The following is a 26574-nucleotide window of genomic DNA, read 5'->3' on the forward strand; positions in this document are numbered from 1 at the left end:
CAAAGGACACAGGGCGAAAAGGACCTTTTTGACCAGAAACGCGAGGAAAAGGTTGTGCCCTGCAACGCGGGACCTAGAATAGAGCCGGACCCGTAGCTCCACCGCCGGTGCTCCACAGCGCCAACAAAAGACGACAAAGAATGCTGAGAACTCATTAACTTCGAACATTGACACCCTCAATTATCGTTTCTACTACGTCTCATTTCTCTCCCAGCCACCATTGTATTAATTATGCTCCAACCAAACATGAACAGAACTCACATATGTAATGACCTATCAATTTACATTCCGAACGACCATAAGTAGCTATGAAATGTACTCAATGCTCTCACTACAGAATCATTTTTTTGTCTGTTATTGCATTACTATGACTTTCCTGCAAACGAGTTTTTATCGATAGACCCGCCTCCTAAGATGAAAGATTTTAAAATGTAATGTTTATAACTCCTTCACCTGGGTACCTACTTCTTTTCCTATGACCACCACAGTCGACATGAATTGGAAATAGGCCAGCAAGATGTCTTGGATATGTTAAAGGGAGGACTGTGGAAAATTAGTACGGTCTGGTAAACATTATCTGCGCCATCTTGCCTTTTTCCCCTGATGCCACACTTTTTGTCGTGCGCACCCGCCATTTTAGGTGCCTCGATCAGAACAACCCTTTTGCATGCCACTGGCCCCCAGCATAGCCCTCCTCCCTCACAAAGCCCGCACTCTGACAACCCCCGCTCGCACATGCCTTGGGTCATAAACCCCTCTTCAGCGCAGCTCTGCCTCAGAACCCCATCCTGTCCCCAGCGCGACACCTCCCTTCCTTCCTTTCATGGTCCCAGGCCCTTTTTTGATACAAATCCCCTTTTCCTGTGTGCCCGTTTGTCTTCCTCGTTCCCAGGCCGACACCTAGCTCTGCCGATACTGTTCCTTGCCCCTCCCCGTACAGTAGAAAGCTTCCCTCATCAAAGGACCCCCGAGTTGATCAAAGCCCTCACCCTATGAGATCCGACCAAACCCCCACATTCCATGAATCGGCGGAATGTCCAGCTGCGCGGTAGTCATCACCTGTTGTGACCGGGGTGAGGACTTCAACTGTAAATGTGTGTGGGAACGGGCCTGAAGGGGAGATTCGGAGGATATCCCTCCGTACATCAAAGCATTGCCAAGAATGTGTTGTATGTAATAAAGCAATAAACCTGTGTATAAGAGGCCAGGCCTCAGAGATGCGGTTAGAGCACCTCATGACGATACCTGCTGTCTGAACTGATGTGTTCTCCTCCGGAGAGAATAAACCTTGTTTCCTGCCTTCCCGTCTCCAGCGCCTGCCTCTTCAATTGATTAATATTTCGTGGGTTAAAGAGGCGATACCGCCGGGCAAATATCGATTGTCCCTTTCGGTAAGGTGAGCCTTCCTCCGTCCCTCCATCCTACTCTGGTATGCACATTTCTTTACTAATACTTATTGTTGAGGTCTAATGATGGTTCATGCTCGCATGATGTGTATTATCTAAGGAATAGTATATGCTGTTCCATCAGAAATGTGCACTCTGCATTGCTTGCTACTCTGATTCAGGCATGTGAATCTATGAAAGACACCCATAATACTGGATAAGAAATGCGTTACTTACCTGTAACTGCAGTTATCCAGTATTGGTGTCTTTCATAGATTCACATGCAACCCTCCCGCCTCCCCTGGAAGGACTCACCTAACTCTCTCAGTGATACGCCTACTTAGCTTAGTGCGTACGAAAATCTGAGGGACTGAGGCTCCTGCCAGGAAGGTTCTAGAGGGAGGTGATAGCTGATGTTTAGAGTTTGGTCCTTTTACAAAAGGACATGGATATGTTACTAAGGTGAGGCCTTTAGGCCTTCTATTCTCTATGTATGTCTATAGGACATTACTTTTCTATGTACCGGAGGCTCCCGTCTCAACGACGGGGAATGATTCAGGCATGTGAATCTATGAAAGACACCAATACTGGATAACTGCGGTTACAGGTAAGTAACGCATTTCTTACCCCTCACCTCGGGAGGCGTATGGATTTGTCGCTTCCCCAGGTTGATATCACTTTGTAAATCTGGGGCAGCGTCAAATTCCATAGGTGTTGAGTGGGAAAACCCACCGCTACGCCAACGGAATGCCCCCCCCCCGGGCACAAAGGAAGGCGACGCATCGATTTTGCCCCGAGTCGCCTTACTCATGCTTTATGAGGCCACTCAAAGTCATGCAGGGGGGCTTTGTGTGGCTTCATGAATCAAAATGAGAGCCCCCCGTCATGCATGTACCACTTTACGTGGTGCAAAGGTGACGCAGAGCCCTCATAAATAAGCCCCTTAGTTCTTTGCTGTCGAATTTCAAAATGTGTTTAGAGATGTTGCATGCACATATAGAGTGCAGCTGTAATGGGCGGGAACCATGCTCCTCGGCGCAGACGTGTGGTAGCACTGTGGGTTAGGACTTGTGATCAATTACTTTCTTAGGTGATGTGTTGCTAAGTAGCCCCAGGGTAACCTGCAGTTACAGGATATGCTATCTAAGCAGCTTTTCCACAAAGACACAGATGCAAGGCCAGCAGGGACACCAAGCCTCTCCAATGCCCCTGAGGCTCAGGCAGTGCTAGGAAAGAGTCACTGACAAGTCAGAACACAGAAAGGGTGTGCAGAACAGCATAGCAGTGGGCAGAGTCAGACAGATGTGTCCATGTGTGTTTAAATCTTAGAGAGCTACTTTTATTTAATCTTTGAACAGCCTTTGGGGAATACAAATGTGTAACTTTTCCAGCAACAACTTTGGTATTCTGGTACGCTTCCTAGGAAGCCTCAATCTGGAAGAGGAGCTATCCGCGTCAACCTTACACACAGTCCAACACTCTTACCTTGCCAACCCCCATCGAGAGCTCCATGTTCACCACAAACACCATTTTGTAATAGCGTTCATCCTCCTCCTCGTCTTCCTGCACAGAAACACGAAAGGTGAAAGAATCAGCCATGGAGCTTCTGACCTCAGAGGCTTGCATGCACAAGAAACCTTTAAGCATCCTACTGACAATGACACCCTGAGGTCAGCAGTGCTGATACACAGTTGACACAAAGAGGGGGTTGAGGAGGGTTCATGTGACTTATAATCTGTGGCAAGATCTGCTCAGCAGGAGTTTTCTTACCACATTCTGGTTTTCTAAGCTGTCGAAGTAGAATATTGCGGCCTCCTCTGCAGACACGTTTCCTGTCAGAATTAAGGCCTGTGGGGCAAACAAAGCAACACACGACTGATCAGTGAAATGAAAGAGAGGCTGAGCAGACAATCTACTTCTTTCATGTCTTTCAAACACACCAAAGGAAGTTCACTCTATGGTCACTTTTGGCCCAGGCTGGCCCCTAATGCTGTGTGTGGCCATGATCACCACAATAGGGAAATTGTAAACTTAATTTAAAAGATGTTGGAACAAAGCTGTGTGCCAACTTGTTTCAGGCACGCACGTGGTGTGGGTGTGCAAGGCTAAGCAGTTACTATGTTCTGCTCACATGACTGGCTGAGAGGAGGTTTGGGGATGTAGGTGGGAGGAGAGATCCTTCACGAAGGGTGGATACTAGTGACAGGAGTGATCCTGCAAGCAGGGTGGATACTAGTGACAGGAGAGATCCTGCAAGAAGGGTGGATACTAGTGACTGGAGTGATCCTGCAAGAAGGGTGGATACTAGTGACAGGAGAGATTCTGCAAGAAGGGTGGATACTAGTGACAGGAGAGATCCTGCAAGAAGGGTGGATACTAGTGACAGGAGAGATCCTCCAAGAAGGGTGGATACTAGTGACAGGAGAGATCCTCCAAGAAGGGTGGATACTAGTGACAGGAGAGATCCTGCAAGAAGGGTGGATACTAGTGACAGGAGAGATCCTGCAAGAAGGGTGGATACTAGTGACAGGAGAGATCCTGCAAGCAGGGTGGATACTAGTGACAGGAGAGATCCTGCAAGCAGGGTGGATACTAGTGACAGGAGAGATCCTGCAAGAAGGGTGGATACTAGTGACAGGAGAGATCCTGCAAGAAGGGTGGATACTTGTGTCAGGAGAGATCCTGCAAGAAGGGTGGATACTAGTGACAGGAGGGATCCTGCAAGAAGGGTGGATACTTGTGTCAGGAGAGATCCTGCAAGAAGGGTGGATACTTGTGTCAGGAGAGATCCTGCAAGAAGGGTGGATACTAGTGACAGGAGGGATCCTGCAAGCAGGGTTGATACTAGTGACAGGAGAGATCCTGCAAGCAGGGTGGATACTAGTGACAGGAGAGATCCTGCAAGCAGGGTGGATACTAGTGACAGGAGAGATCCTGCAAGAAGGGTGGATACTAGTGACAGGAGAGATCCTGCAAGAAGGGTGGATACTTGTGTCAGGAGAGATCCTGCAAGAAGGGTGGATACTAGTGACAGGAGGGATCCTGCAAGAAGGGTGGATACTTGTGTCAGGAGAGATCCTGCAAGAAGGGTGGATACTTGTGTCAGGAGAGATCCTGCAAGAAGGGTGGATACTAGTGACAGGAGGGATCCTGCAAGCAGGGTGGATACTAGTGACAGGAGAGATCCTGCAAGAAGGGTGGATACTAGTGACTGGAGTGATCCTGCAAGAAGGGTGGATACTAGTGACATGAGAGATTCTGCAAGAAGGGTGGATACTAGTGACAGGAGAGATCCTGCAAGAAGGGTGGATACTGGTGACAGGAGAGATCCTCCAAGAAGGGTGGATACTAGTGACAGGAGAGATCCTCCAAGAAGGGTGGATACTAGTGACAGGAGAGATCCTGCAAGAAGGGTGGATACTAGTGACAGGAGAGATCCTGCAAGAAGGGTGGATACTAGTGACAGGAGAGATCCTGCAAGCAGGGTGGATACTAGTGACAGGAGAGATCCTGCAAGCAGGGTGGATACTAGTGACAGGAGAGATCCTGCAAGAAGGGTGGATACTAGTGACAGGAGAGATCCTGCAAGAAGGGTGGATACTTGTGTCAGGAGAGATCCTGCAAGAAGGGTGGATACTAGTGACAGGAGGGATCCTGCAAGAAGGGTGGATACTTGTGTCAGGAGAGATCCTGCAAGAAGGGTGGATACTAGTGACAGGAGAGATCTTGCAAGAAGGGTGGATACTAGTGACAGGAGGGATCCTGCAAGAAGGGTGGATACTAGTGACAGGAGAGATCCTGCAAGAAGGGTGGATACTAGTGACAGGAGAGATCCTGCAAGAAGGGTGGATACTAGTGACAGGAGAGATCCTGCAAGCAGGGTGGATACTAGTGACAGGAGAGATCCTGCAAGCAGGGTGGATACTAGTGACAGGAGAGATCCTGCAAGAAGGGTGGATACTTGTGACAGGAGAGATCCTGCAAGAAGGGTGGATACTTGTGTCAGGAGAGATCCTGCAAGAAGGGTGGATACTAGTGACAGGAGAGATCTTGCAAGAAGGGTGGATACTAGCGACAGCAGCGATCCTCCAAGCAGCGTGGATACTAGTGACAGGAGAGATCCTGCAAGCAGGGTGGATACTAGTGACAGGAGAGATCCTGCAAGAAGGGTGGATACTAGTGACAGGAGAGATCCTGCAAGAAGGGTGGATACTAGTGACAGGAGAGATCCTGCAGGAAGGGTGGATACTAGTGACAGGAGAGATCCTGCAAGAACGGTGGATACTAGTGACAGGAGAGATCCTGCAAGCAGGGTGGATACTAGTGACAGGAGAGATCCTGCAAGCAGGGTGGATACTAGTGACAGGAGAGATCCTGCAAGAAGGGTGGATACTAGTGACAGGAGAGATCCTGCAAGAAGGGTGGATACTTGTGTCAGGAGAGATCCTGCAAGAAGGGTGGATACTAGTGACAGGAGAGATCCTGCAAGAAGGGTGGATACTTGTGTCAGGAGAGATCCTGCAAGAAGGGTGGATACTAGTGACAGGAGAGATCTTGCAAGAAGGGTGGATACTAGTGACAGGAGAGATCCTGCAAGAAGGGTGGATACTAGTGACAGGAGAGATCCCGCAAGAAGGGTGGATACTAGTGACAGGAGAGATCCTGCAAGCAGGGTGGATACTAGTGACAGGAGAGATCCTGCAAGCAGGGTGGATACTAGTGACAGGAGAGATCCTGCAAGAAGGGTGGATACTTGTGACAGGAGAGATCCTGCAAGAAGGGTGGATACTTGTGTCAGGAGAGATCCTGCAAGAAGGGTGGATACTAGTGACAGGAGAGATCTTGCAAGAAGGGTAGATACTAGTGAAAGGAGCGCTCCTCCAAGCAGGGTGGATACTAGTGACAGGAGAGATCCTGCAAGAAGGGTGGATACAAGTGACAGGAGAGATCCTGCAAGCAGGGTGGATACTAGTGACAGGAGAGATCCTGCAAGAAGGGTGGATAATAGTGACAGGAGAGATCCTGCAAGCAGGGTGGATACTAGTGACAGGAGAGATCCTGCAAGAAGGGTGGATACTAGTGACAGGAGAGATCCTGCAAGCAGGGTGGATACTAGTGACAGGAGAGATCCTGCAAGAAGGGTGGATACTAGTGACAGGAGAGATCCTGCAAGCAGGGTGGATACTAGTGACAGGAGAGATCCTGTAAGAAGGGTGGATACTAGTGGCAGGAGAGATCCTGCAAGAAGGGTGTGTGCTCGTGACAGGAGAGATCCTGCAAGAATAGTGGATACTAGTGACAGGAGAGATCCTGCAAGAAGGGTGGATACTAGTGACAGGAGAGATCCTGCAAGAAGGGTGGATACTAGTGACAGGAGAGATTCTCCAAGAAGGGTGGATACTAGTGACAGGAGAGATCCTGCAAGCAGGGTGGATACTAGTGACAGGAGAGATCCTGCAAGCAGGGTGGATACTAGTGACAGGAGAGATCTTGCAAGAAGGGTGGATACTTGTGTCAGGAGAGATCCTGCAAGAAGGGTGGATACTAGTGACAGGAGAGATCTTGCAAGAAGGGTGGATACTAGTGACAGGAGGGATCCTGCAAGAAGGGTGGATACTAGTGACAGGAGAGATCCTGCAAGAAGGGTGGATACTAGTGACAGGAGAGATGCTGCAAGAAGGGTGAATACTAGTGACAGGAGAGATCCTGCAAGCAGGGTGGATACTAGTGACAAGAGAGATCCTGCAAGCAGGGTGGATACTAGTGACAGGAGAGATCCTGCAAGCAGGGTGGATACTAGTGACAGGAGAGATCCTGCAAGAAGGGTGAGTACTAGTGACAGGAGTGATCCTGCAAGCAGGGTGGATACTAGTGACAGGAGAGGTCCTGCAAGCAGGGTGGATACTAGTGACAGGAGTGATCCTGCAAGAAGGGTGGATACTAGTGACAGGAGAGGTCCTGCAAGAAGGGTGGATACTAGTGACAGGAGAGGTCCTGCAAGCAGGGTGGATACTAGTGACAGGAGAGATCCTGCAAGCAGGGTGGATACTAGTGACAGGAGAGATCCTGCAAGCAGGGTGGATACTAGTGACAGGAGAGATCCTGCAAGAAGGGTGAGTACTAGTGACAGGAGTGATCCTGCAAGCAGGGTGGATACTAGTGACAGGAGAGGTTCTGCAAGCAGGGTGGATACTAGTGACAGGAGTGATCCTGCAAGAAGGGTGGATACTAGTGACAGGAGAGGTCCTGCAAGAAGGGTGGATAATAGTGACAGGAGAGACCGAGCCTAAAAGCACAGATGCCACTATAGAGGGGTTCTACTTCTAAACGCGGGACTCTCCTCTTCTCAAACATCAGTTCTGAGTCTTACCAAGAATACTAAAAGGAGGAGAGTAGAATGAACTCACCCACATCTTGTCTTTCCAGGCCATGCCTCTAACAAAGCCTTCTTTCCTCCCTTTACTCAAACGATCAGTGAAATGAAGGAAAGGCTGAGCAGCCAATTTACTTTTTTCAGATCTTTTAAACCCACCAATGGAAGATTCCTCTATGGTAACTCTTGAGAAACCATGATGCCTTGTCTGGAAACAGAGTTTATCAACCTTTTAACCTTTTTAGATTCCCTAACAGTCACTGACTGGTCAGGTGCAGCCAAGCCTGCAAAGACAGATTCCACATGATTAACACTTCATTTAGACTAGTGTATCTGCTGTTAAGAGAGCAGGCAAGATTACATTCTCAGTGTTAAATAAGTAAAGGAAATGCTCTCATGGATAGGGCAGACTGACAGAGGACCAGTGGGAAACATTTTGAGATAATTCATAGCTCTAGGAGGTACATACATAACCGTGAGATGGCCTCTGCGGGATGCTGCATCAAGTTTAAAAGGACCTCTTAGGGCTCATGTGGCAGAACTTCAACTGTCAAAGTGAAGGCCACCAGGTGTAATATCTCACAGGACTACTGAAATGGATCGAATATTGTACATTGAAAATTAACCTTTCTGACAAAAAGTCAGCCTACTTCCTCTTAAACTACTCGAACTAGAAGGCTCACACGTCCAGATGGCCCACAGTTGTGAAGAGGAGTTGCTGGAGAGCTGCCAGCTTCGCCGCCCCATGCTCTGGCAGGTCAAACTTATTTTGTCTCATTGCGTTAGTCGCATAGAGTGTGGGATTTTAAAGGGACATTGTTATATGTACTTTCTGTGACAGGTAAGCCTGAAACTGGAGGACTGTCAGAAGTTTTTTAGGGTCCTCTTGCAACACTTTGTGTACTCAGGTGCTGCTACTTGTAATCTTTGAGACAGCTTTGAGGGTAATCTACGCAAGCATACCTGAAGTACAAATACCGGCCCATGAAACGAATGCTCAATTTCCAAGGGTCTTACTGTTGTACCAAACATATTTGCCATCATCCAAAGCCACCTCTCGCTGAACCTCACAATTCTGGAGAATTTATTTGTAATTGGGAGGACTTCCATCATGACTGGTGTGGTTTTGAAGTGAAACCCCATTAAAGAGTTGAGTAACTCTGAATGATATACATATTTTTTCCAGTCATAGTAACAATAAAATTATGCAGTACTGGTCATTTGTACTCTTCAAACCTATTGACAATCAACTCAAAGCAGACAAGGGGTGCAGATGTGCTCAGGAGAGAAGAAAACAAAGGACCAGGAGCGGACAAGAAAGAGGGCATCGGTGATGAGCCTTGGTCATATTTTTAAATGTCCTGCAGAGATGAGCAGCTCCTGCGCTTTTCCTTGCTTCAGACATGATTGTTCGAGGCCCTTCAAGGAAATGAAGCAGCAACAACACAAATAAATCTGATTTCATACCTTCTTTGCTTCTTCTTCCGGGATATCCAAGTCCTTCAACTGTTGGAGGTACTCTGGGTTTGCCTCAGTCCTTGTGGGACCCTCAGCGGTGGCGGTCGGACTGCACGGATCCATGGTCAACACCTGGAGAAAAGAAGGAGAACAAAAGAGTTGGACCACTTTGGACTCTCACTTTGAGGTCTGAGGAAGTAGTTCTATGCCATTCCACACAAGACACTTCAATAAAAGGTGTGTTGTTCCAGGACACTTTATGTCACGGATGCAGAAGAAGAAATCAAGGGAAACTAGTTTACAACACACAGGGGATGAGTAAAACCTGATCCACTCACACATACACTGTTCATAGCCACGACAAGGAGGAAGAGACCTATGACCTTGGCCAATACTTCTACTACATTCTCTCCTCATTTTTGGGCAGTATTTTCGCAGCCCTTGGGGAAGGGGCGGTCAGAAGCTTGTCCTGAGACCACGCTCGTGTTCCTGCCCTTAAATGCTGCTGGTAAAAGGAGGACCCTGGTCCATTATTAGAATGCACTAATGGAATGGACACAAAGCCAGGACTGCCTGCCTGTGCTGCCAATACAGGGTCTGTATGATAACGGCAAGTAAAGAGTTTTGAGTATATGGAATTGTCGCCGTGGCCCCAGCATGCAGACACCGCAGTGTCTTAAGGACTCAATGAAGCGGAAGGAACGTGAACATGCTCTGAGGAATGTCCAGTCAGGAAGTGTTTCTCTGGTTGAAACCGACTCTAAAATGCTGTCAGGGAGATTCCTTCCATAGAAAAGTGCAGGTTGAAGTCAATCCCTTGCCCATTGGCCAGACCCCATCAATCCTGAATGAAAAGGGACCAGTGCCAGAGAACGGCTTAGACTTTGCCTTGAGACTGGCCTTTCTTCGCCATCGTGCCAAGGTGTTGCTTTTAACGGTCCAAGGAGGACATACATATGAAAAGCTACAAGAGTTGTAGTGGTCGTGTTCAACAGCCTCCCCTGAAGCCTTGCAATGACACTGGGCTGCATACTTCAGCCATTGATGGACAGTCCCAGGACCGAGGGTGGTTGGATGAATCCGCCTTGCATCTTCCAGTGATGTCCAGGTTCATATTTCAGTGATGCCTCCCTGCATAGTTCAAGTGATTTACAGGTGACCTGGATGCTTGCTTGCTACTGATGCCCAGCTGTGTCTCCTTGCGATGGTCGAACATGTGTTCCTGAGGCAGCCAAATCTTTCTGTCAATCCCAGGCATGGGACTCAAAGGAAGAAAAATGTAATGAATATTTAAAATCATTACAATAAATTGGAAAAAAATGTGAGATCTATTTCACTTCAAAGTAGCAGCCGCCATTGTCCCGGGCTGCTTGGAAAGTGAAAGCGCGCATGGTGTTCTGAATGCTGCAGGAAAGCACGTCGTGCCTGCAGTAGGAGAAACTCAGTAAAGAAAAGAGTGCTTACAGACTAAAAAAAATATACTGTATAACAACCGATGTGAAAGGGCCAGTCCTCATGGGAGGTTAGAAATGAAGATAAGGCGGTACTAAAGAGGGACTAACAAGCCTATTAACGAATCAGAATCCAGCATTTCCAAAGGACAATGACTCAAGCCAATGACAAATATGGTCGGAGAGTGAGCGGGGCTTCAGGTCTAGACTCTAATACAGCATGCCTCGCAGCATGAGCTGCCCAGGCTCGACCTAAAAAAGGGGAGATTTAGACTGAGTTCAGTGCAGTCAAATGCAGCCACGGCTGCAGCAGGTAAGACCAGTGGGGCCGGCTGGGGGGGGGGATTTTGAGAGACAACCATGAGAGAAAATTAATTCTTTATTTATTTTTAGGTCTCGGACTGCGAAGGCTGCGCTTGCGCAGTCTCGCCCGAGACTTTATGTCTACAATATGGGGGCTTGAACCCGCCCCTCTTCTCCATTGGCTGGATTCCTAAACGGAGGCCAGTCATTGGAGGAGACGGGCGTCACTCCGTTCAAGTCCAGTCTTTTTCGGATTCGGGGGTGTGTTTTTTCGCTTCTTTGTCTCCTCTTCCCATTGGCTGGAATTTTACCTTCCAGCCAATGGGAAGAGGAGAGAAAGAAAACCACACCCCCGAATCCCAAAATGACCGTGTGTTTCTCCGAGGCATTTCTGCCTCGCCTCGGAGAAACATGGGCGTATGGAGCGCTCCTCTATGGCACGGTAGCATTGTTTGCCCAAACGCTTCTTAGGAGTCAAGTGTTGAAAGTATGTTTTTTTTTGTTTATCCCTTTTCTTTTAGGTTGCGTATAACTAACGGCGGCTGGCTACGATTCGAGAAATAATCTATATTTTCATAAACTAATCTCCGATGCTTGATTCCTTCTGGTGATATTTTGGAGGCTAGGTAGGGGGAAGTGATGAGGGATTCTCGTAGAGGTCATGCCAAGTGTAGAGCACCGATCATGACCGCGAGTGATAATCGTCCTATTGGCAGCAGGATGTAGGGTGTGGAAACAACCTGCGCTCCCACATCCGATGGCAAGAGCATGCACCGGGGAGGCGAGCCAACTGGCCTTTAACACGAGTAATTGACCGGCACATAATCTGAGCACCTGTGTGTGTGCCCCTCCGCAGGTCCAAGCAGTGTGGAGGGTTTCACCTCCCGAGGCGTATGATCGTCAACAACTTAATTTCTCGTCGTAATTCTTTAACAACTGGGAAGTGACCGAGGAGCCACCCCTTTTCGAAAGAGGGCTTTTCTGCATGATGTGCCCACAGTACGAGGCCCTCTGCCTTTATTTAAACTGTGTTGCAGACTAAGAAATATATATGACACTCGTCGTTGTTCAACTCCAAGTTGAAGTGCCAAAGGTGAGGGCCGTTCCTTGCGGCGATGGCGGGGCTACCATCGTCCTCTTTCTAGGCCCATGGGAATGTCCCTTATCTATTTCTAGGTGGCAGTGGGTGGGCGCCATCTTGGCGCGTCAGTGAAGGAGGGAGGTGGCTTGTTGTATCCTATATCTTTAATCCTGTAGATTGCTTGTGTTTGCATGTATTCTGTGTTCTGCATTCTAAGTTCTCTTTGGATGCGTTGCTGTTCGGCATTCTTCTGCTGGACACGGACTGAACAGCAACTCATCCAAAGCGTTCTTTGATTATTTATTGTAATTTCAACTTTATAATCTAATAATAAATTCCTTATTTAAAAATTGATATTTATGTTGTTCCTAGATACAACACGGCTGTGGAGCCAGCGACAGGAGCGGGGAGAAAGCGGGGAGGTGGCCGGAGCCAAAGGAGGCCATGGCTCGCTGAGCAGCCCCCGGGGCTCCGCCCTCCAGGTCCCCAGCTCCGCCCTCCTACGGGAAACCCCACCAACACCCGGGCACGGAAGTCCTCAGCTCATACACTGCGACCGCCTCACGGGAAAAAAAGCATCTACGCTGGGCTCCGTCTTAGCTAATTGTGGAAACACCAACCACCTCCTGGTTTGCATTTACTGAAGATTGCTATTCTCGGACTTCCCTGCCCCTATTACATACTGCTAGCCCTCTCCTGGGCTCTGTCTTCCTATCGGAGACTGCCCGCTGTTACCGGCCCTACTGCAATACTGTCATTTCAGAAGTGACCCTCCTTCCCACTCCAGCTCGACCAGAGTGTTTAATCCCATTTGGGTCCTGCTTCACATAGCGGAAACTGGCCACATCATCTGTACGCTGCCTCCCTGGGGTGCGCTCTCAGTGTCAGATTTTTCACACCGAGCACTGTTCTTCCAATCAGAGACTGTCAGGCGTACCGTAGCCAAGAATCCACCTTCCTGCTGGCCACGATCCCCTCTCCCCCTTCTGCCCCGCCCCCACAAATCCTATCTGTCTTCCACAGGCTCTAAATCAGTTTTTGAGACTTTGGCCCCCCTTGCCATTTGGTCTCCCCCACCCCCGGTGCCACCCTTGCCATTTGGTAGTTTCACCAATTTTACCTGCACCAGGGCTCTGGGACTCCCTCTATCCTGATCTCTGCTGCCGATCTGCAGTTCCATCGTTGTAACTGACTGTAGGGCATCACTGCTTAGGGCTCATACATTCCGCTATAGCCTCCCTCAAAATCTCGGAGCCATGCCAGCAAACTGCAGTTCCTCGGCGGCGGCCGCACTCAGCGCCAGTAAAACCAAAACCAAGAAGCACTTCGTATGTCAGAAGGTGAAGCTCTTCAGAGCCAGTGAACCCCTCCTCAGCGTCCTTAAGTGGGGAGTCAACCACACGGTAAGTCATGGGGACACACAGGGTGAGGCGTCAAACGTATTACATTATTTCCATCTATTGAAGCAACTGTCATCATGTCTTCTGTTGCCCACCACCCTGCCTGCTGACCCTTTCCATTTCACTAGCAACCATTGTAACTGTAATGATATCCCCCATTGGCATCAGGTTTCACATCATTGCTTCACTAATGGTTGCTTCCCACAACCCTTTGCCATCGCTGCTCATTCCATATGTGTATTAGGTTTATAGAGCGCATGGCTGCCTCAGATGAAGAGTCCCAGCATCAGGATTCTGTCTATATGAGAGGTTCTCCTAGCGATAAAAAAAATTCGAGGGGAAATACTCATGTGTGTCCTGTAGGTGGCTAAACTACTAGCTAAATCCTAAGAGCCCCCAGCTCTGTACTGCGGGGCTGCACGGCTGTGTGTGTGTGTGGCTCTTTGTGTGTGTGTGGCTCTGTGTGTGTGTGTGTGCGTGGCTCTCTGTGTGTGTGGCTCTCTGTGTGTGTGTGTGGCTCTCTGTGTGTGTGTGGCTCTCTGTGTGTGTGGCTCTCTGTGTGTGTGTGGTTCTGTGTGTGTGTGCGTAGCTCTCTGTGTGTGTGGCTCTCTGTGTGTGTGTGTGTGGCTCTGTGTGTGGCTGTGTGTGTGTGGCTCTCTCTGTGTGTGAGTGGGGCTCTGTGTGTGTGTGTGTGGGGGGGGCTCTGCGTGTGTGTGTGTCTGGCTCTGTGTGTGTGGGGCTGTGTGTGAGTGGGGCTGTGTGTGTGTGTGGGGCTGTGTGTGGGGCTCTGTGTGTGTGGGGCTCTGTGTGTGTGTGTGGGGCTCTGTGTGTGTGTGTGTGGGGGCTCTGTGTGTGTGTGTGTGGGGGCTCTGTGTGTGTGTGTGTGTGTGGGGGCTCTGTGTGTGTGGGGGGGCTCTGTGTGTGTGTGTGGGGCTCTGTGTGTGTGGGGCTCTGTGTGTGTGTGGCTCTGTGTGTGAGTGTGGCTGTGTATGTGTGGTGCAAATGCAATAGGTCTCGCATTTGCGAGAGATTAAGCTATTCCTCTCTACTACTCTATAATGCTTACCTATTGCCATTGTAAATGACAATACCATATATTTATCGGTTTAAAAAAAAAAGAAATGGAACAAGCACTGGCGTTGCCAATAGGTCTCGCAGTAGGAAAGTTGGAGCTATTGGTTTTGTAAATGACATTTTATATTTATGTTTTGTGATTTACAATGCCAATACTTTTAACTTTAGCATATGTGACACTTTAAGTATTTGTAATGTCACATGTTTTGTATTGCCTTTACTTAGATGTATTGATATTACAATTAACATTGGCTTTTAATTTTTTTAAATAATTAATACTTAAATAAAAGTGATTGTAATTTTTAATGGCAATAGCTTAAACTTTTGTAAATAACTGTTGTGAAGATTATGTTCAGTGACTAAAATCCAAGAACAGAAGTGAAATATTAACATTTTTTTGTGACATTTGCAATAAAGCTTCAAACATTGAGAGAACATATTTGAACCAGTGATGCTGTGGTAGTGCCGATTGATGCTGTGGTGGTGCTGAGTGATGCTGTGGTGCCCCTGAGTGATGCTGTGGTGGAGCGATAGATAGATAGACAGAGTGAGGGCGATAGATAGATAGACAGAGTGACGGCGATAGACAGAGTGAGGGCGATAGATAGATAGACAGTGAGGGCGATAGATAGAGTGAGGGCGATAGATAGAGTGAGGGCGATAGATAGAGTGAGGGCGATAGATAGATAGATTGATAGAGAGTGAGGGCGGTAGAGAGATAGAGTGAGGGCAATAGATAGAGTGAGGGGAATAGATAGAGTGAGGGCGACAGATGTGTGTGTTTGTGTGTTATGTTATGTTATGTTATGTTAAATTGCGTTTATATAGCGCTCGGCTACTCTAAAAGAGTGTCCCGGCGCTTTCCACAGGCAGCTCAAGTGTAGAACAACATAACAAGAAAAGACAAACTCAAAAGAAAAAGACACCCACTAAACAGAAAGATTAAAAAGCCAGGTCTTCAGATTTTTCCTGAATTGGAGCAGATTGGGGGTGCTGCGTAGTGCCAGCGGGAGCGAATTCCACAACTGGGGGGCCTTGAGGCCAAAAGAGCGCCCCCCGATGCGGGCCTTCCTCACACGCGGAACCACAGCAGTGAAGAGGGATTCAGACCGCAGTGAGCGGGCAGGGCGATAGAAAGCCAGTCTCTTCTGCAAATATCCCGCACCTGAGCCAAACAATGCTTTATGCATCAGCGTCAGGGATTTAAACATAATCCGCTTCCGGGTCGGCAGCCAGTGGAGCGTCTGCAGCAACCCAGAGGCTCGTGCTCGCCTATGCAGACCAAAAATCGCACGGGCTGCAGAGTTTTGTACCACCTGCAGGCGCTGGACCAGGTAATCCGGGAGGCCTAAGAAAAGGGCATTGGCATAGTCTAACCTGGATCCGATGAGCGCCTGCACCGTAATCCGCCTGTGCTCCGCAGATAATAAAGGAAGAAACTTGCGGAGCATCTTCATAATGCCGAAGCAGGTGCCGGACAGGCCAAGAACGTGCGCTCTCAATGAGAGCTTGTTATCCAGCTTAACGCCAAGGTTCTTGGCAACCAAAGAGGATTGTGCCGGGGAACACATAGTGGCCGGCCACCATTGCCGCCACTCGGGGTCGGTGGCACAGCCAAAGAATAAAACCTCCGACTTGCTGGAGTTGGCCTTCAGACTGTTCCGCTGGAACCATCCAAAAACCATACCCAGGCAGTCCCGAATTCTCTCCCCATCAAATGGCTGATCTTTACCACATGTGAAGAGGAGTTGCGTGTCGTCGGCGTAGGACACGATCTGGGCTCCGTAAGCCTCCACCGCAGCCGCCAGAGGGGACATAAAGATGTTAAACAACGACGGGCTCAACACAGAACCCTGTGGAACCCCGACTCCCAATGGCGGCATCTCGGCGGAGCTCTGGGAAACCCAGATCGTCTGGCGGCGGTCATCCAAGAAAGATGTGAACCATTTGAGCACCGTTCCCCTTAGGCCGATGTCATAAAGCCTGGCCAAGAGCGCCTCATGGGGGACGGTGTCGAAGGCCGCCGACAGGTCCAGCATGACTAACATGGCCTTGCCACCCGCATCCAAGGTCTCCCTGATGATCTCTGAGACCTCCACCAACGCCGTTTCCATGCTAAAATTGGGACGGAAACCGGATTGGGATGGATGGAGCAGATTGTTGGCCTCAAGGAAGCTCGACAAGACGCCATGAACATGCTTCTCAGTGATCTTCGCCAAAGCCGGGAGAAGTGAAATTGGCCTGTAATTGGCCAAAACCTCGGCATCAAGACCAGGCTTTTTCAGAAGGGGGATCACCATCGCCCTTTTCCAGGTGCGTGGGACACTCCCCTCCCTCAAGGAGGCATTGAGGATCGGGTTCACCAGAGGGTTCACCACCGCCGCCATCCCAGCCAAAAATTTGGCAGGGCAAGGGTCAAGTGGCGAGCCAGATTTAAGACTGGCTAACAGCACCCGGGACGCATCACTGGAGACCGGTGGAAAGTCTACCAGCACTGCCGTCGACGTGGACGATGTTCCATGTCCTGCCCCGGGGCCGCAACAACCCTCCTCCGAGCTCTCCAAGAAGGAGGCCTGAATCGCCTTAATCTTGTCGGTGAAAAAAGTGGCAAGGTCACACGCATCTGATGGTACTGGCGGGGGTGAGTAGGAGCTCGGGGTCGTGAACTCCTTCACTATCGTGAAGATCTCCTTACAGGAGTTCGCCGACGCCTCAATCCTCCTGGCAAGGTATTCCCTCTTGGCACCAAGAATGTCACGGTGATAGGTCTTCACAGCCGACCTGTAGGCAAGTTTAGCCTCCCCGTCATATTGAAGGCGCCAGGCCCGCTCAGCAACCTTGCATTGGCTGCGAGCCACACGCAGCGCCTCCGTAAACCACGGCGCAGATTGCCGTATTGCCGTGGACCGGGGGGTTGCCCTAGGGGCAAGATCATCCAGCCTCTCAGTCAGCCACCGCTGCAGAGCCTCAGTGTCTCTTTCCGGATCCCCCGAAAGATGACAAGGATGTTCCATGAGCGCCTGTTCCAGCATAACAGGCGTCACTCTGTGCAACACTCTCGAGGCTGATCTAGGCACCGTGGGGGCACAGTTGTCTAACCGCCCATTCTCCAACACGGAAAACCTAATCAGTCTATGATCCGTCCAGAGTACCGGCAGCGTTTCAATGTCAGCAATTGGGACTGACGAGAACACTTGATCGAGGGTATGCCCTTTCTCATGTGTAGGCCCTGACACAAACGGTGTCAGGCCAAGCGGAGATGTAATGTCCAGCAATTTAATCACATCCGGATTGTCCGGGTCATCAAGATGGAAATTGAAATCACCTGCCAGCAGGCAGTGCTGTGCAGACAGCGCCAGCTCTAAAATGGCTGTCTGTAGGTCCTCCCAAAAAAGAACCCACCGGGCCGGGTGGCCTGTAAACCAACAGCCCCTTAAACGCTTGGCCCGGAGATAGTCTGAGCAGAAAGGCAAGGGACTCAGAGCCCTCGATGGGATTCACAGAAAGAACTGTGCAAGAAATGCTCTTCTTCACCACCACAGCGACTCCACCCCCCCTTCCCTTAGCTCTGTCCTGCCGAAAAATGTTATATGTAGAAGGGATGGCAGTAAAGATGTCCGGGTTGGACGCCTCTCCCAACCAAGTCTCGGTCAAAAGGAGACATAGAGGATTTTCCCTGACAAGAAGGTCATAAATGTGCTGGGCATGGCTTCCTACTGACCTCGTATTGAGCAGCAGGCAAAGATGTTTCACACGCGCCTCGGCTGGCCTATGGACGCCGACCGGAATCCCAGTAGGCGCCCAGCCGCAGGCGGGACAGCGTCGTTTGCCCTTGTGGCGCCCCGGAAATACTGAGCGACACGAGCAAGATAAAGTACGCATGGCGCGTAACGTCGCCGAAGTGTAGTGGATCATCCTCACCCACGCCTGGCCGGACCGTCGTTCTCCGCCGCCCCGCCGCCTCCGGGACGCGGACGGGCGCAGACGGGCAGGACTCCGGCACGACTCAGGCTAAGCGAGGGCGTCCACCTGCGCGTCCCGCTGCGCGTGGGGAGCGACTTTAAATAGGCTCTCCAGTGAGCCCTTGGCGCGCGAGTCCGCTCCAAGATGGCGGCCGCCGCCGGATGAGAAGCCCCAAACAAAGATGGCGCCCGAAGTTGACCCCCAGGACCCAAACCCACCAAAGTGGTGGTGCTTTAGAGGCACAAGGTGCCCTTTTTAAATGCGGTGTGGGGAGCGGTGCGCGGGCTGCAGGCAACAAGGTTAAAAGCAGGGGTAAGTAAACACAAAAGTAACCCAGATACAAAACGAGGGAAGCTTAAAAATACACAGCGCTAATGCAGCGCGAGCAAAGCAGTGTGGTAGGTGGTAGAGTTGTATGTGTGTGTGCGGTTGTATGTGGTTGTGTGTGTAGTTTGAGTGGTTGTATGTGTGAGTGGTTGTGTGTGAGTGGTTGTATATGTGAGTGGTTGTATGTGTGAGTGGTTGTATGTGTGAGTGGTTGTATGTGTGAGTGGTTGTATGTGTGAGTGGTTGTATGTGTGAGTGGTTGTTTGTGTGAGTGGTTGTATGTGTGAGTGGTTGTATGCGTGTATGGTGGTGGGGTTGTGTGGGTGTTTGGGGGGGTGTGTGGGTGTTTGGGGTTGTGTGTGGGGTTGTGTGTGTGGGGTTGCGTGTGTGTAGTTGTGTGTGTAGTTGTGTGTGGTTGTGTGTGTAGTTGTGTGTGTGGTTGGGTGTGTGGTTGTGTGTGAGATTGTGTGTGTGGTGTGGTTGTGTGTGTGGTTGGGTGTGTGGTTGTGTGTGTGGTTTTTCTGCGAGCAAGAATAAAAAGTAATGTTTTCTTTTTAGACCAGCTGAGTATGGAGCTATATTAACAAGAACAGAAGTGAAATATTAACATCTTTTTGTGACATTTGTAATAAAGCTTGAAACATTGAGAGAACATATTTGAACCAGTTTTTGTTGAATGGTTGCGCAGATTGATGCTGGGGTGGGCTGAGTGGTGCTGTGGTGGTGCTGAATGGTGCTGTGGTGATGCTGAGTGGTGCTGTTGTGGTGCTGAGTGATACTGGGATGGTGCTGAATGATGCTGGGGTAGCGCTGAGTGATGATGTGGTGGTGCTGAGTGATAATGTGGTGGTGCTGAGTGATGATTTGGTGATGCAGAGGACAGAAAGGCACAACAAGTGCAAATTTCTTTTAAAACCATCCCTATTTATACGTTTTCCCTGGCAACCTTGGCTGTGTGTGCGCTCAGTGCTGGTGTGTGTGCGCAGTGCCTGTGTGTGTGAGCATCGTCTGTGTGTGTGAGCAGTGTCTGTGTGTGTGTGAACAGTGCCTGTGTGTGAACAGTGCCTGTGTGTGTGAGCAGCCTGTGTGTCTGAGAGCATTGTGTGTGTGACAGTAACTTGTGTGTGTGTGAGGGCAGTGTGTGTCAATGCAACGGGGCTCATGTTATGGACCTAAGAAGCATGAAAAGTGTGTGTCTTGGAACGTCTGAGGGCAGCTCGTGTTACAAGCTTGCTTTGAAGACGGTCATGCAGCGCTGGGAGTGGAGCAGATGGTCCTGTTTATGACCTGCAGAGCGCGTGCGAAGTGGGCGCGGATGAAGTGACTGGGGGTGAGGGGGTGTGCAGCCTGGTGTGCTGAAGCCTGGCAGCAGAGGCGGCGCGCGCACACAAAGTGGCTAAGTGGCTGATGGCAAATGTACGCACATCAAAGGAGCCGCGGTAAAAATACAATGACGAAAACAAAGCATTGTGTGATATTCTTTACAGCTGAATTAAGGGTACATTCGCTCGAGCAAACGGGCAACCTAAACGAGAGGAAAACAAATCCTAGTGAGAAGGCAGAATGGGCAGGAAGAGAGGGGAACACCACGTGCACAGAGGGAGAGGAGGGGGTAGATGTCGAGAGAGCTTCAGGTGTGGAGAGATGATGATTGGGAGTCGGAGGGCAGGGAGACATCATGTGGCGAGACTGTTGGAAAGAGGGAGGTGTTTCAATATCGTTAGTAATGGAAAGAGTTGCTACCCACACTCAATGGCACGTACAGTTAAAAGCCTATCAAGCAGGAATTAAAGATTGGGATGCATATAATTTAATATTACTAAACCAGGATTTCAAAATCACTCAAATTTTTATTGTGACTCGGATGAGGCTGTATAAAATAGCATCGCGCTGAAAGAAGAAACTGGACGTGGTTTCTCCGACATACTTTGGCCTGCTCTACAGACCTAAAGGCTTTTTTATAAAGAACATATTTCTCAGGCAGCACTTTCATTCTTGCTCAGCGGTGGAGAGATTCATGCTTCAGCAGCGACAGGTCTGACTTGTGTACGGCAAAAGAGATATAATAAAGAGTAGCTCAGCTGGTGAGACGCAGGCAGTGGGGTGAGGTATGGCTTGTACGGTCGAAAAGGTGCGCTGGCCTGCAAGGCTAGTGGGCAGTATGCTCGAGTGGATTTCATGAGATCGGCTGGCCAGTTCTTTGCCATTCTGCAAGCAAAAATGTGACCTGCAGAGGCAGCGGCAATGAAAGCAACATGGAGAATGAGAGGGTGGGGAATGGAAGCTAAAGAATCGACAAGCATTCTTATCAGCAGTTAATTGATGGAGTCACATAAAGCTGACGACGGAGCAGGCGCTGTGCTGAAACATGGAGCACGGCACCAGAGAAAAGTTATGCATGTGTTCGCAAATTCTATAAAGCATACATAAAAATAAACAAGCATTGGCGAACGGGAATGAAAATAAAAAAAACAAGCGAGAAGATGAGCGGCCTGGAAACTGAAAGTACGGCCGGCCGGCCAGCCATGAATAATTAGGGGAGGAGAAGCCGCACAGCACACGCTGGGAGAAGCCCTTTGATGTGCTGTGCGGCCGTGAAAAAATGCAACTAGGAGGGAGGCTGATGCGCGTGCTTGTTTAATCACGTGATTCACGTGAACTTAAAGAAAACCTCACCAAGAAGCCCTTGGTTTGACGAGGATTTCGAGCACTTGAATTCTCGCTCCGCTCAATGCGCTTGCGCGCATTGATAGGTCGCGAGACCTAAAAAATGACCTTTGCAATGCCAATAGCTCTAACTTTAACAAAGACGAGACCATTGCATTGTAAATGCTTGTTCTCTTATGGACGTCTCTCGAAATCCTCCCCAGTCGGCCCCACTGCCATCACCTGCAGCGGCCACAGCTGGTAAAATGCCTGTTTCCTTACAGTTTATTATGAGGTGCTCTCGAAACCCCATCAAGCGAGTCTTTTCTCGCTGCAGCTCTGAGAGTTCTTGTTCTCTCTCAAAACTTAGGCAGAAATACTTCAGGTCTTGCCAGGTAGTTTAATCTACAGCAAGGATTGATTGCAAGTGTAATCAGAGAGCAGTGGGGAACCCTCATAGCTCCATGGAAATGGATTTTTTTTAACTACAATACACACCCCCCCAACCACCCTGATATAAAGTGATGTATTCCTTGAAATGAGATATGTAATACTTCTGGAGTTTTTCCAGATTAACTCAACGTAGGTGCTTCTTTTCAAGCCTGACAATCATGTCTTCCCTGTGACGAGCAAAAGCCAGCATTATACCTGGGCATCATTGTCGAGTCACCCAAGAGATATCATTTAGACTTAGTTTTAAAAAAGCTGGCCGATAATATTGTTTTAGTGAAAACTGAGGGAGCACCAAGGCTTCAGCGGGAACTCAGTTGCATCATTGCTAAATATAAAAATGGATTGGATGCCTTGACGAGATTGGGCCAGTATTTCTTTGCTGTCTAGAACCAGTCCCATGTTTATTTCTAATTAGAATTCAGTTTATTCGGTGGGTACTCCCCTGATCAGGCTTTTACGCATGAGCTACAGGCCACCTACACAGTCTTCTCTGTTCAAATCTCTAAATCCTTCTGAAGAGAAGTGGATTTTTTAAAATAATCTATTGGTCCATGGGAGTAAAAGCTACAGTAATCTACATGTCGTGTAGAGAAAACCCCGTCCCACCCATTCTCACATTATGTGCATTAGTGCAGAAACATTAACATATATTTATTTCATTTTGATGAAACTGAACATTTTTTTTTCTCGCAACACTAAAATATAATGTATTTTTTACCAGAAAAAACGGTCTTTTCATTATTTCCTCAAAAGTACTGTTAGGTGTTTCTTCCGCTTGCCCTCCACAGTGCCCCGGGGCAGCAAACATGGCGATTGCTTCCAGACCCTAAAACACAATCCTATCCCGTTTTACAATATTTCGAAAATGCTTATCTTCTTCAAAAATAATGCATGAGTGGGGTTAGAAGAGTAAATGAGCCCCCGGCACTAATGTTGAGAAAGTTGCCTTTTCTCCAAATGTTTAGTCAATGACCTGCCCTGGTGGCCTCCATTTTTAGGCTGATAAGGCCAGGAACATCAGGGGAGATCTTTCACAGGGACGTAAGTGGACAATGCGGTGCAGGGGGACCCCCAAACATTCAGGATGCCCACGGTCAGTCCAAGGCCAATGAATATCTGTAAGAGATGGGCCCCTGGAGAGAGGGGGGGGGGTCATCACTCTCTGCACATGGTTGTGCTTTCATAGAGCACTTCCTGCCTTTAAAGCTTTCTTCAGCTATGAAACTGCTTCCTGTGCTTTGGACCACTGAGGTGATTCTTCTAAAACAACTCTTGGACAATTCAAGTTCCGTGAATGACAGGCGTCACTATGATCCAATCAGAAGTGACTAATCGGAGGCGCTTTTCTAGAAGTAAGAGGGTTCTCTTTGCCTCACCCAAAGTCTGAATTTATAAGTCGTGTCCAAGTTACTGCGAGATCATTTGTGTAGGGAAAGGGTAACATAGGAGTAGGGACACAAGGACACGCGCCACTGGTGTGCCAAGGGAGAAGGCTTCGGGAGGCAAGACAGCTTGGCTACTGAGAGCTCAGTGAATGAGTGCCTTTTCCCTCAATCCAGGTCCTCATCCGCGGGTCGGTCCAATAACTCGGGTTCAGGGCTTTTAACAACCTTTATAGCTGGAGGCCAAAGGGCCACGGTGCTGACAGAGCCCCCCATCCAGGCAGGGTGTAAAATAAACAGACAGGAACAGAAAGCCACGCAGGTTTGTCGGGGAGACCTGTGATTATTTTGAGAACAATGATCACTTTTATAAGGAAGACATTGGCAGACACGATAATGACATCTAGGCAGAAGCATTTTTCCAGTTATTGCTACAGAGACTACCACCGAAAGAGTAATTCTAATATGCTTTATTAGTTGGTGTAAATTTTTGTTTATAAAATGTTAGTGCAGTAGAGATAGTCAACAATTACAAGATGCACCAACATCAGAGGCAGAGAATAGGATGGCACTTGAGGGCGTCAATGAGGAAAAGTAATACAGAAAGCAAGCCCATTGGCCCTTAGGTTCTATACAGAGGTGGAGTCGTAAAACAAATATTACAAGAAGGAGCATTCAACGGGACAGGGGCTGTTGTCCATGCAGACATGGACGCGGGCGTCAGATGTCCCTAGGACATGAACTGGGGTAAAGTAGACGCATGCATATCCATCCTGTCGCTGCAGTATATAGGATCCTCCGTCCACTCTTTCTCTGAAAGAAAAGGCCCGCCTTAGAGCAAGACTCCTTCGCGAGGAGGCGAGCCGAGGCGCTGGATCTACCCAAGTTAATGGGATCTCTTTAATACAACTCAACGAGGCTTGATTCAGAGACGGGGTCATCTGTATCCACATCTCAAACAGGATGCTAGGGATTCTTTCTCTGCCCCCAGCGCCTTGAGACCCTCACGGGTGAGTAGTGCGCTTCACAAATCCCTGATTGCTTGAGGATGCAGGTCCATGCTCGATGGAAATAGCCTTGTGGGGGATGGGAATCTAGGACACGCGGAGGGGACTGCAAGTCTCTGGCTCTCAGGACAGTTGGGGTGTGGTCACTTGTAGTAAGCTGTGCCCGCTGTTGCAGGATACCTTTGGGGTGTGCATGCTACATCTCCCGCTGCCATCTGCTAGCGCTTCCCATACCTCTGGTCCCATTTATTTCTGGCTTGCAGCTCGTGGGTTTTTGACGCCACTGACAGTGCATTGAACTATATCAGTCCCCGAGGGAGTGTAGAGACCGACGTTAGGCTGAGTGGCAGAAGAGTGTGGGATGTGGCTGGAAAATTAGGAAATTGTGCCTTTAGAGTTTCTTAACTCTGCAAGATAAATTGGCCATCTATATAAAATCAAAAATCACACAAGATCTTACGCCCCATCTTGGCCTTTGCCTCTGGGCCGTCCTTTCATAGGAAAGAGGGGGTACAGGGTTGCTGCACTTGGAGAGCCAGGGTGAAAAAAATCCTGAATTACCGCTGCAGGCCAGTTAGTGCAAGCGTTTGTTGTGCCTGTAACTACATCTGAGCGCTACGGGCCATGCTGCTTTCCCAGCAAAAAAAATGGTCAATGACGCATTCCCAGCTATATCTTGTTCAATTTGATATGCTAAAGTTTGAATTCAGGATGTATTCACTTAAATAGGTATACGGCTTGGGCTACCAGTCATGGTGTTCTAGATAAAGCGCAGAAAATCCTGCTCTGGCATAAGGGAGCGTCAGTGTTGCGCACCTAACCCTAGGATGTTATATGGCTTACTCAAAGCTCAAGGAAATAAAGTGTAGTGTTGATAGAAGCTCTACTGAGGAGTAAGGATACATTTTTTAATAAAGTAGCCAGGTAGGAATACCATCTTCAGAGCAGCGATTCATCCTGCTGATGTCATTGGGGGAGTGTTCTCAAACACTCCGCTTGGTCTTTCATTGTCCAGACGTCCGGGTCCTACTTTGCCTGGACCACTGAAGCCGGGCCACTGGGAACCATGGAGCCGGGTATCTTGTTGAAGCATCACGCTGCAGCGGTGGATATTCAACAATGGGTCTGTGTGTCCCACGGAGTAAGGAGAGGGATAGCCTGGGATTGCCTCCAGTTAATGTGCAGTCCAGAGTAAGTAGCCAATCATAATATTTCCCCCATGGTAGGGCTGACATACAGCTTGTTAATGTAGAGCACAATATCGTCCGCATAAAGGGAGAGAAGAGAACTCTTCCTGCATTATATGGGCCACGATGATGGCGTGTATCTTTAGTGTGCTAGTGAGGGTTTATTTATTTATTTTTATAGTTTTATCTAGCGCGAACTAGACCCGAGGCATCGGGTATCAGAGCGCTTTACATGAGCGCCCGTTTCGTTACAGATGAACACCATTTCAAAAAAAGTTTTTTGTTAGGCACGGGAGTAATTTTTTCACTACTAAGATAAAGCTGATCCAGGACTCTTTTCCCAAGAGGCTGATTGATGTTTTTCCCAGCCTCGTGGATGGGCCAGCACCATTGATTCCCTCAGGTCCAGTCCTGGCGGTGTTTCCGCCATTTTCAACATCCTCGTCTTTGGCACTTATGGCTAATCTGAAATCTGGATCGCCCCTTGATCCTTGCCCGGCCAAATTCTTGGCGAAAATGGCGGTTATCGTAAATCCTTTGGCAAACCCGCTTCTGAATCTTTCTCTGAGTCGAGGGGTGGTCCCGCAGGCTTGGAAGCAGGCAATGGCCATTCCCCTCCTTAAGAAGCCCGGCCTTGCCCCTGAGGATCCTGCCAATTACAGGCCTATCTCGCTCCTTCCCGCACTGGTTAAGATCTTGGAGAAACATGTACATATCGTGCTCGCCAATTTTTTGGAGTCCCACGATCTGTTACATTCCTCCCAATCTGGCTTCCGCCCCAATTTAAGCACCGAGACGGCGCTGTTGGAGGTGTCTGAAGCCATTAAAGAGTCGCTGGATTCATGAGACAAAGCCATGCTTGTCATGCTTGATCTGTCGGCGGCTTTTGACACCGTCCCCCATGAGGGTCTCCTCGCCAGACTTTATGAGATCGGTCTGAGGGGGACGGTGCTCAGCTGGTTCAGATCTTTCCTAGCTGACCGACGACAAACGATCTGGGCCTCTTCTAGTTCCGCCGAGATGCCGCCATTGGGCAGACCCCCCAGGATATAGCGGCATGGATTAGCAAATTTTGCGGCACAAA

At 49.1% G+C, this 26574-nt stretch overlaps 1 protein-coding gene across 3 annotated transcripts in view; it reads right to left on the reverse strand.

Annotated features, from left to right (window-relative positions):
- Positions 1 to 26574, reverse strand: part of LOC144782482 (putative peptidyl-tRNA hydrolase 2) — an 88101-nt gene that overhangs the window by 31908 nt on the left and 29619 nt on the right. For 2 of the 3 annotated variants that reach the window (XM_078661868.1, XM_078661869.1), the window contains exons 2-4: positions 9226 to 9348; positions 3156 to 3233; positions 2871 to 2948 (exon numbers count right to left, since the gene is read on the reverse strand). In XM_078661868.1, the coding sequence (XP_078517994.1) occupies positions 2871 to 2948; positions 3156 to 3233; positions 9226 to 9348 (279 nt within the window). Of the gene's footprint in view, positions 1 to 2870; positions 2949 to 3155; positions 3234 to 9225; positions 9349 to 13171; positions 13304 to 26574 lie in introns of those variants that run through there. The other variant, XM_078661867.1, reaches the window with a different exon arrangement.

Source organism: Lissotriton helveticus, chromosome 9 (assembly GCF_964261635.1).
Source record: "Lissotriton helveticus chromosome 9, aLisHel1.1, whole genome shotgun sequence".
Taxonomy (NCBI): domain Eukaryota; kingdom Metazoa; phylum Chordata; class Amphibia; order Caudata; family Salamandridae; genus Lissotriton; species Lissotriton helveticus.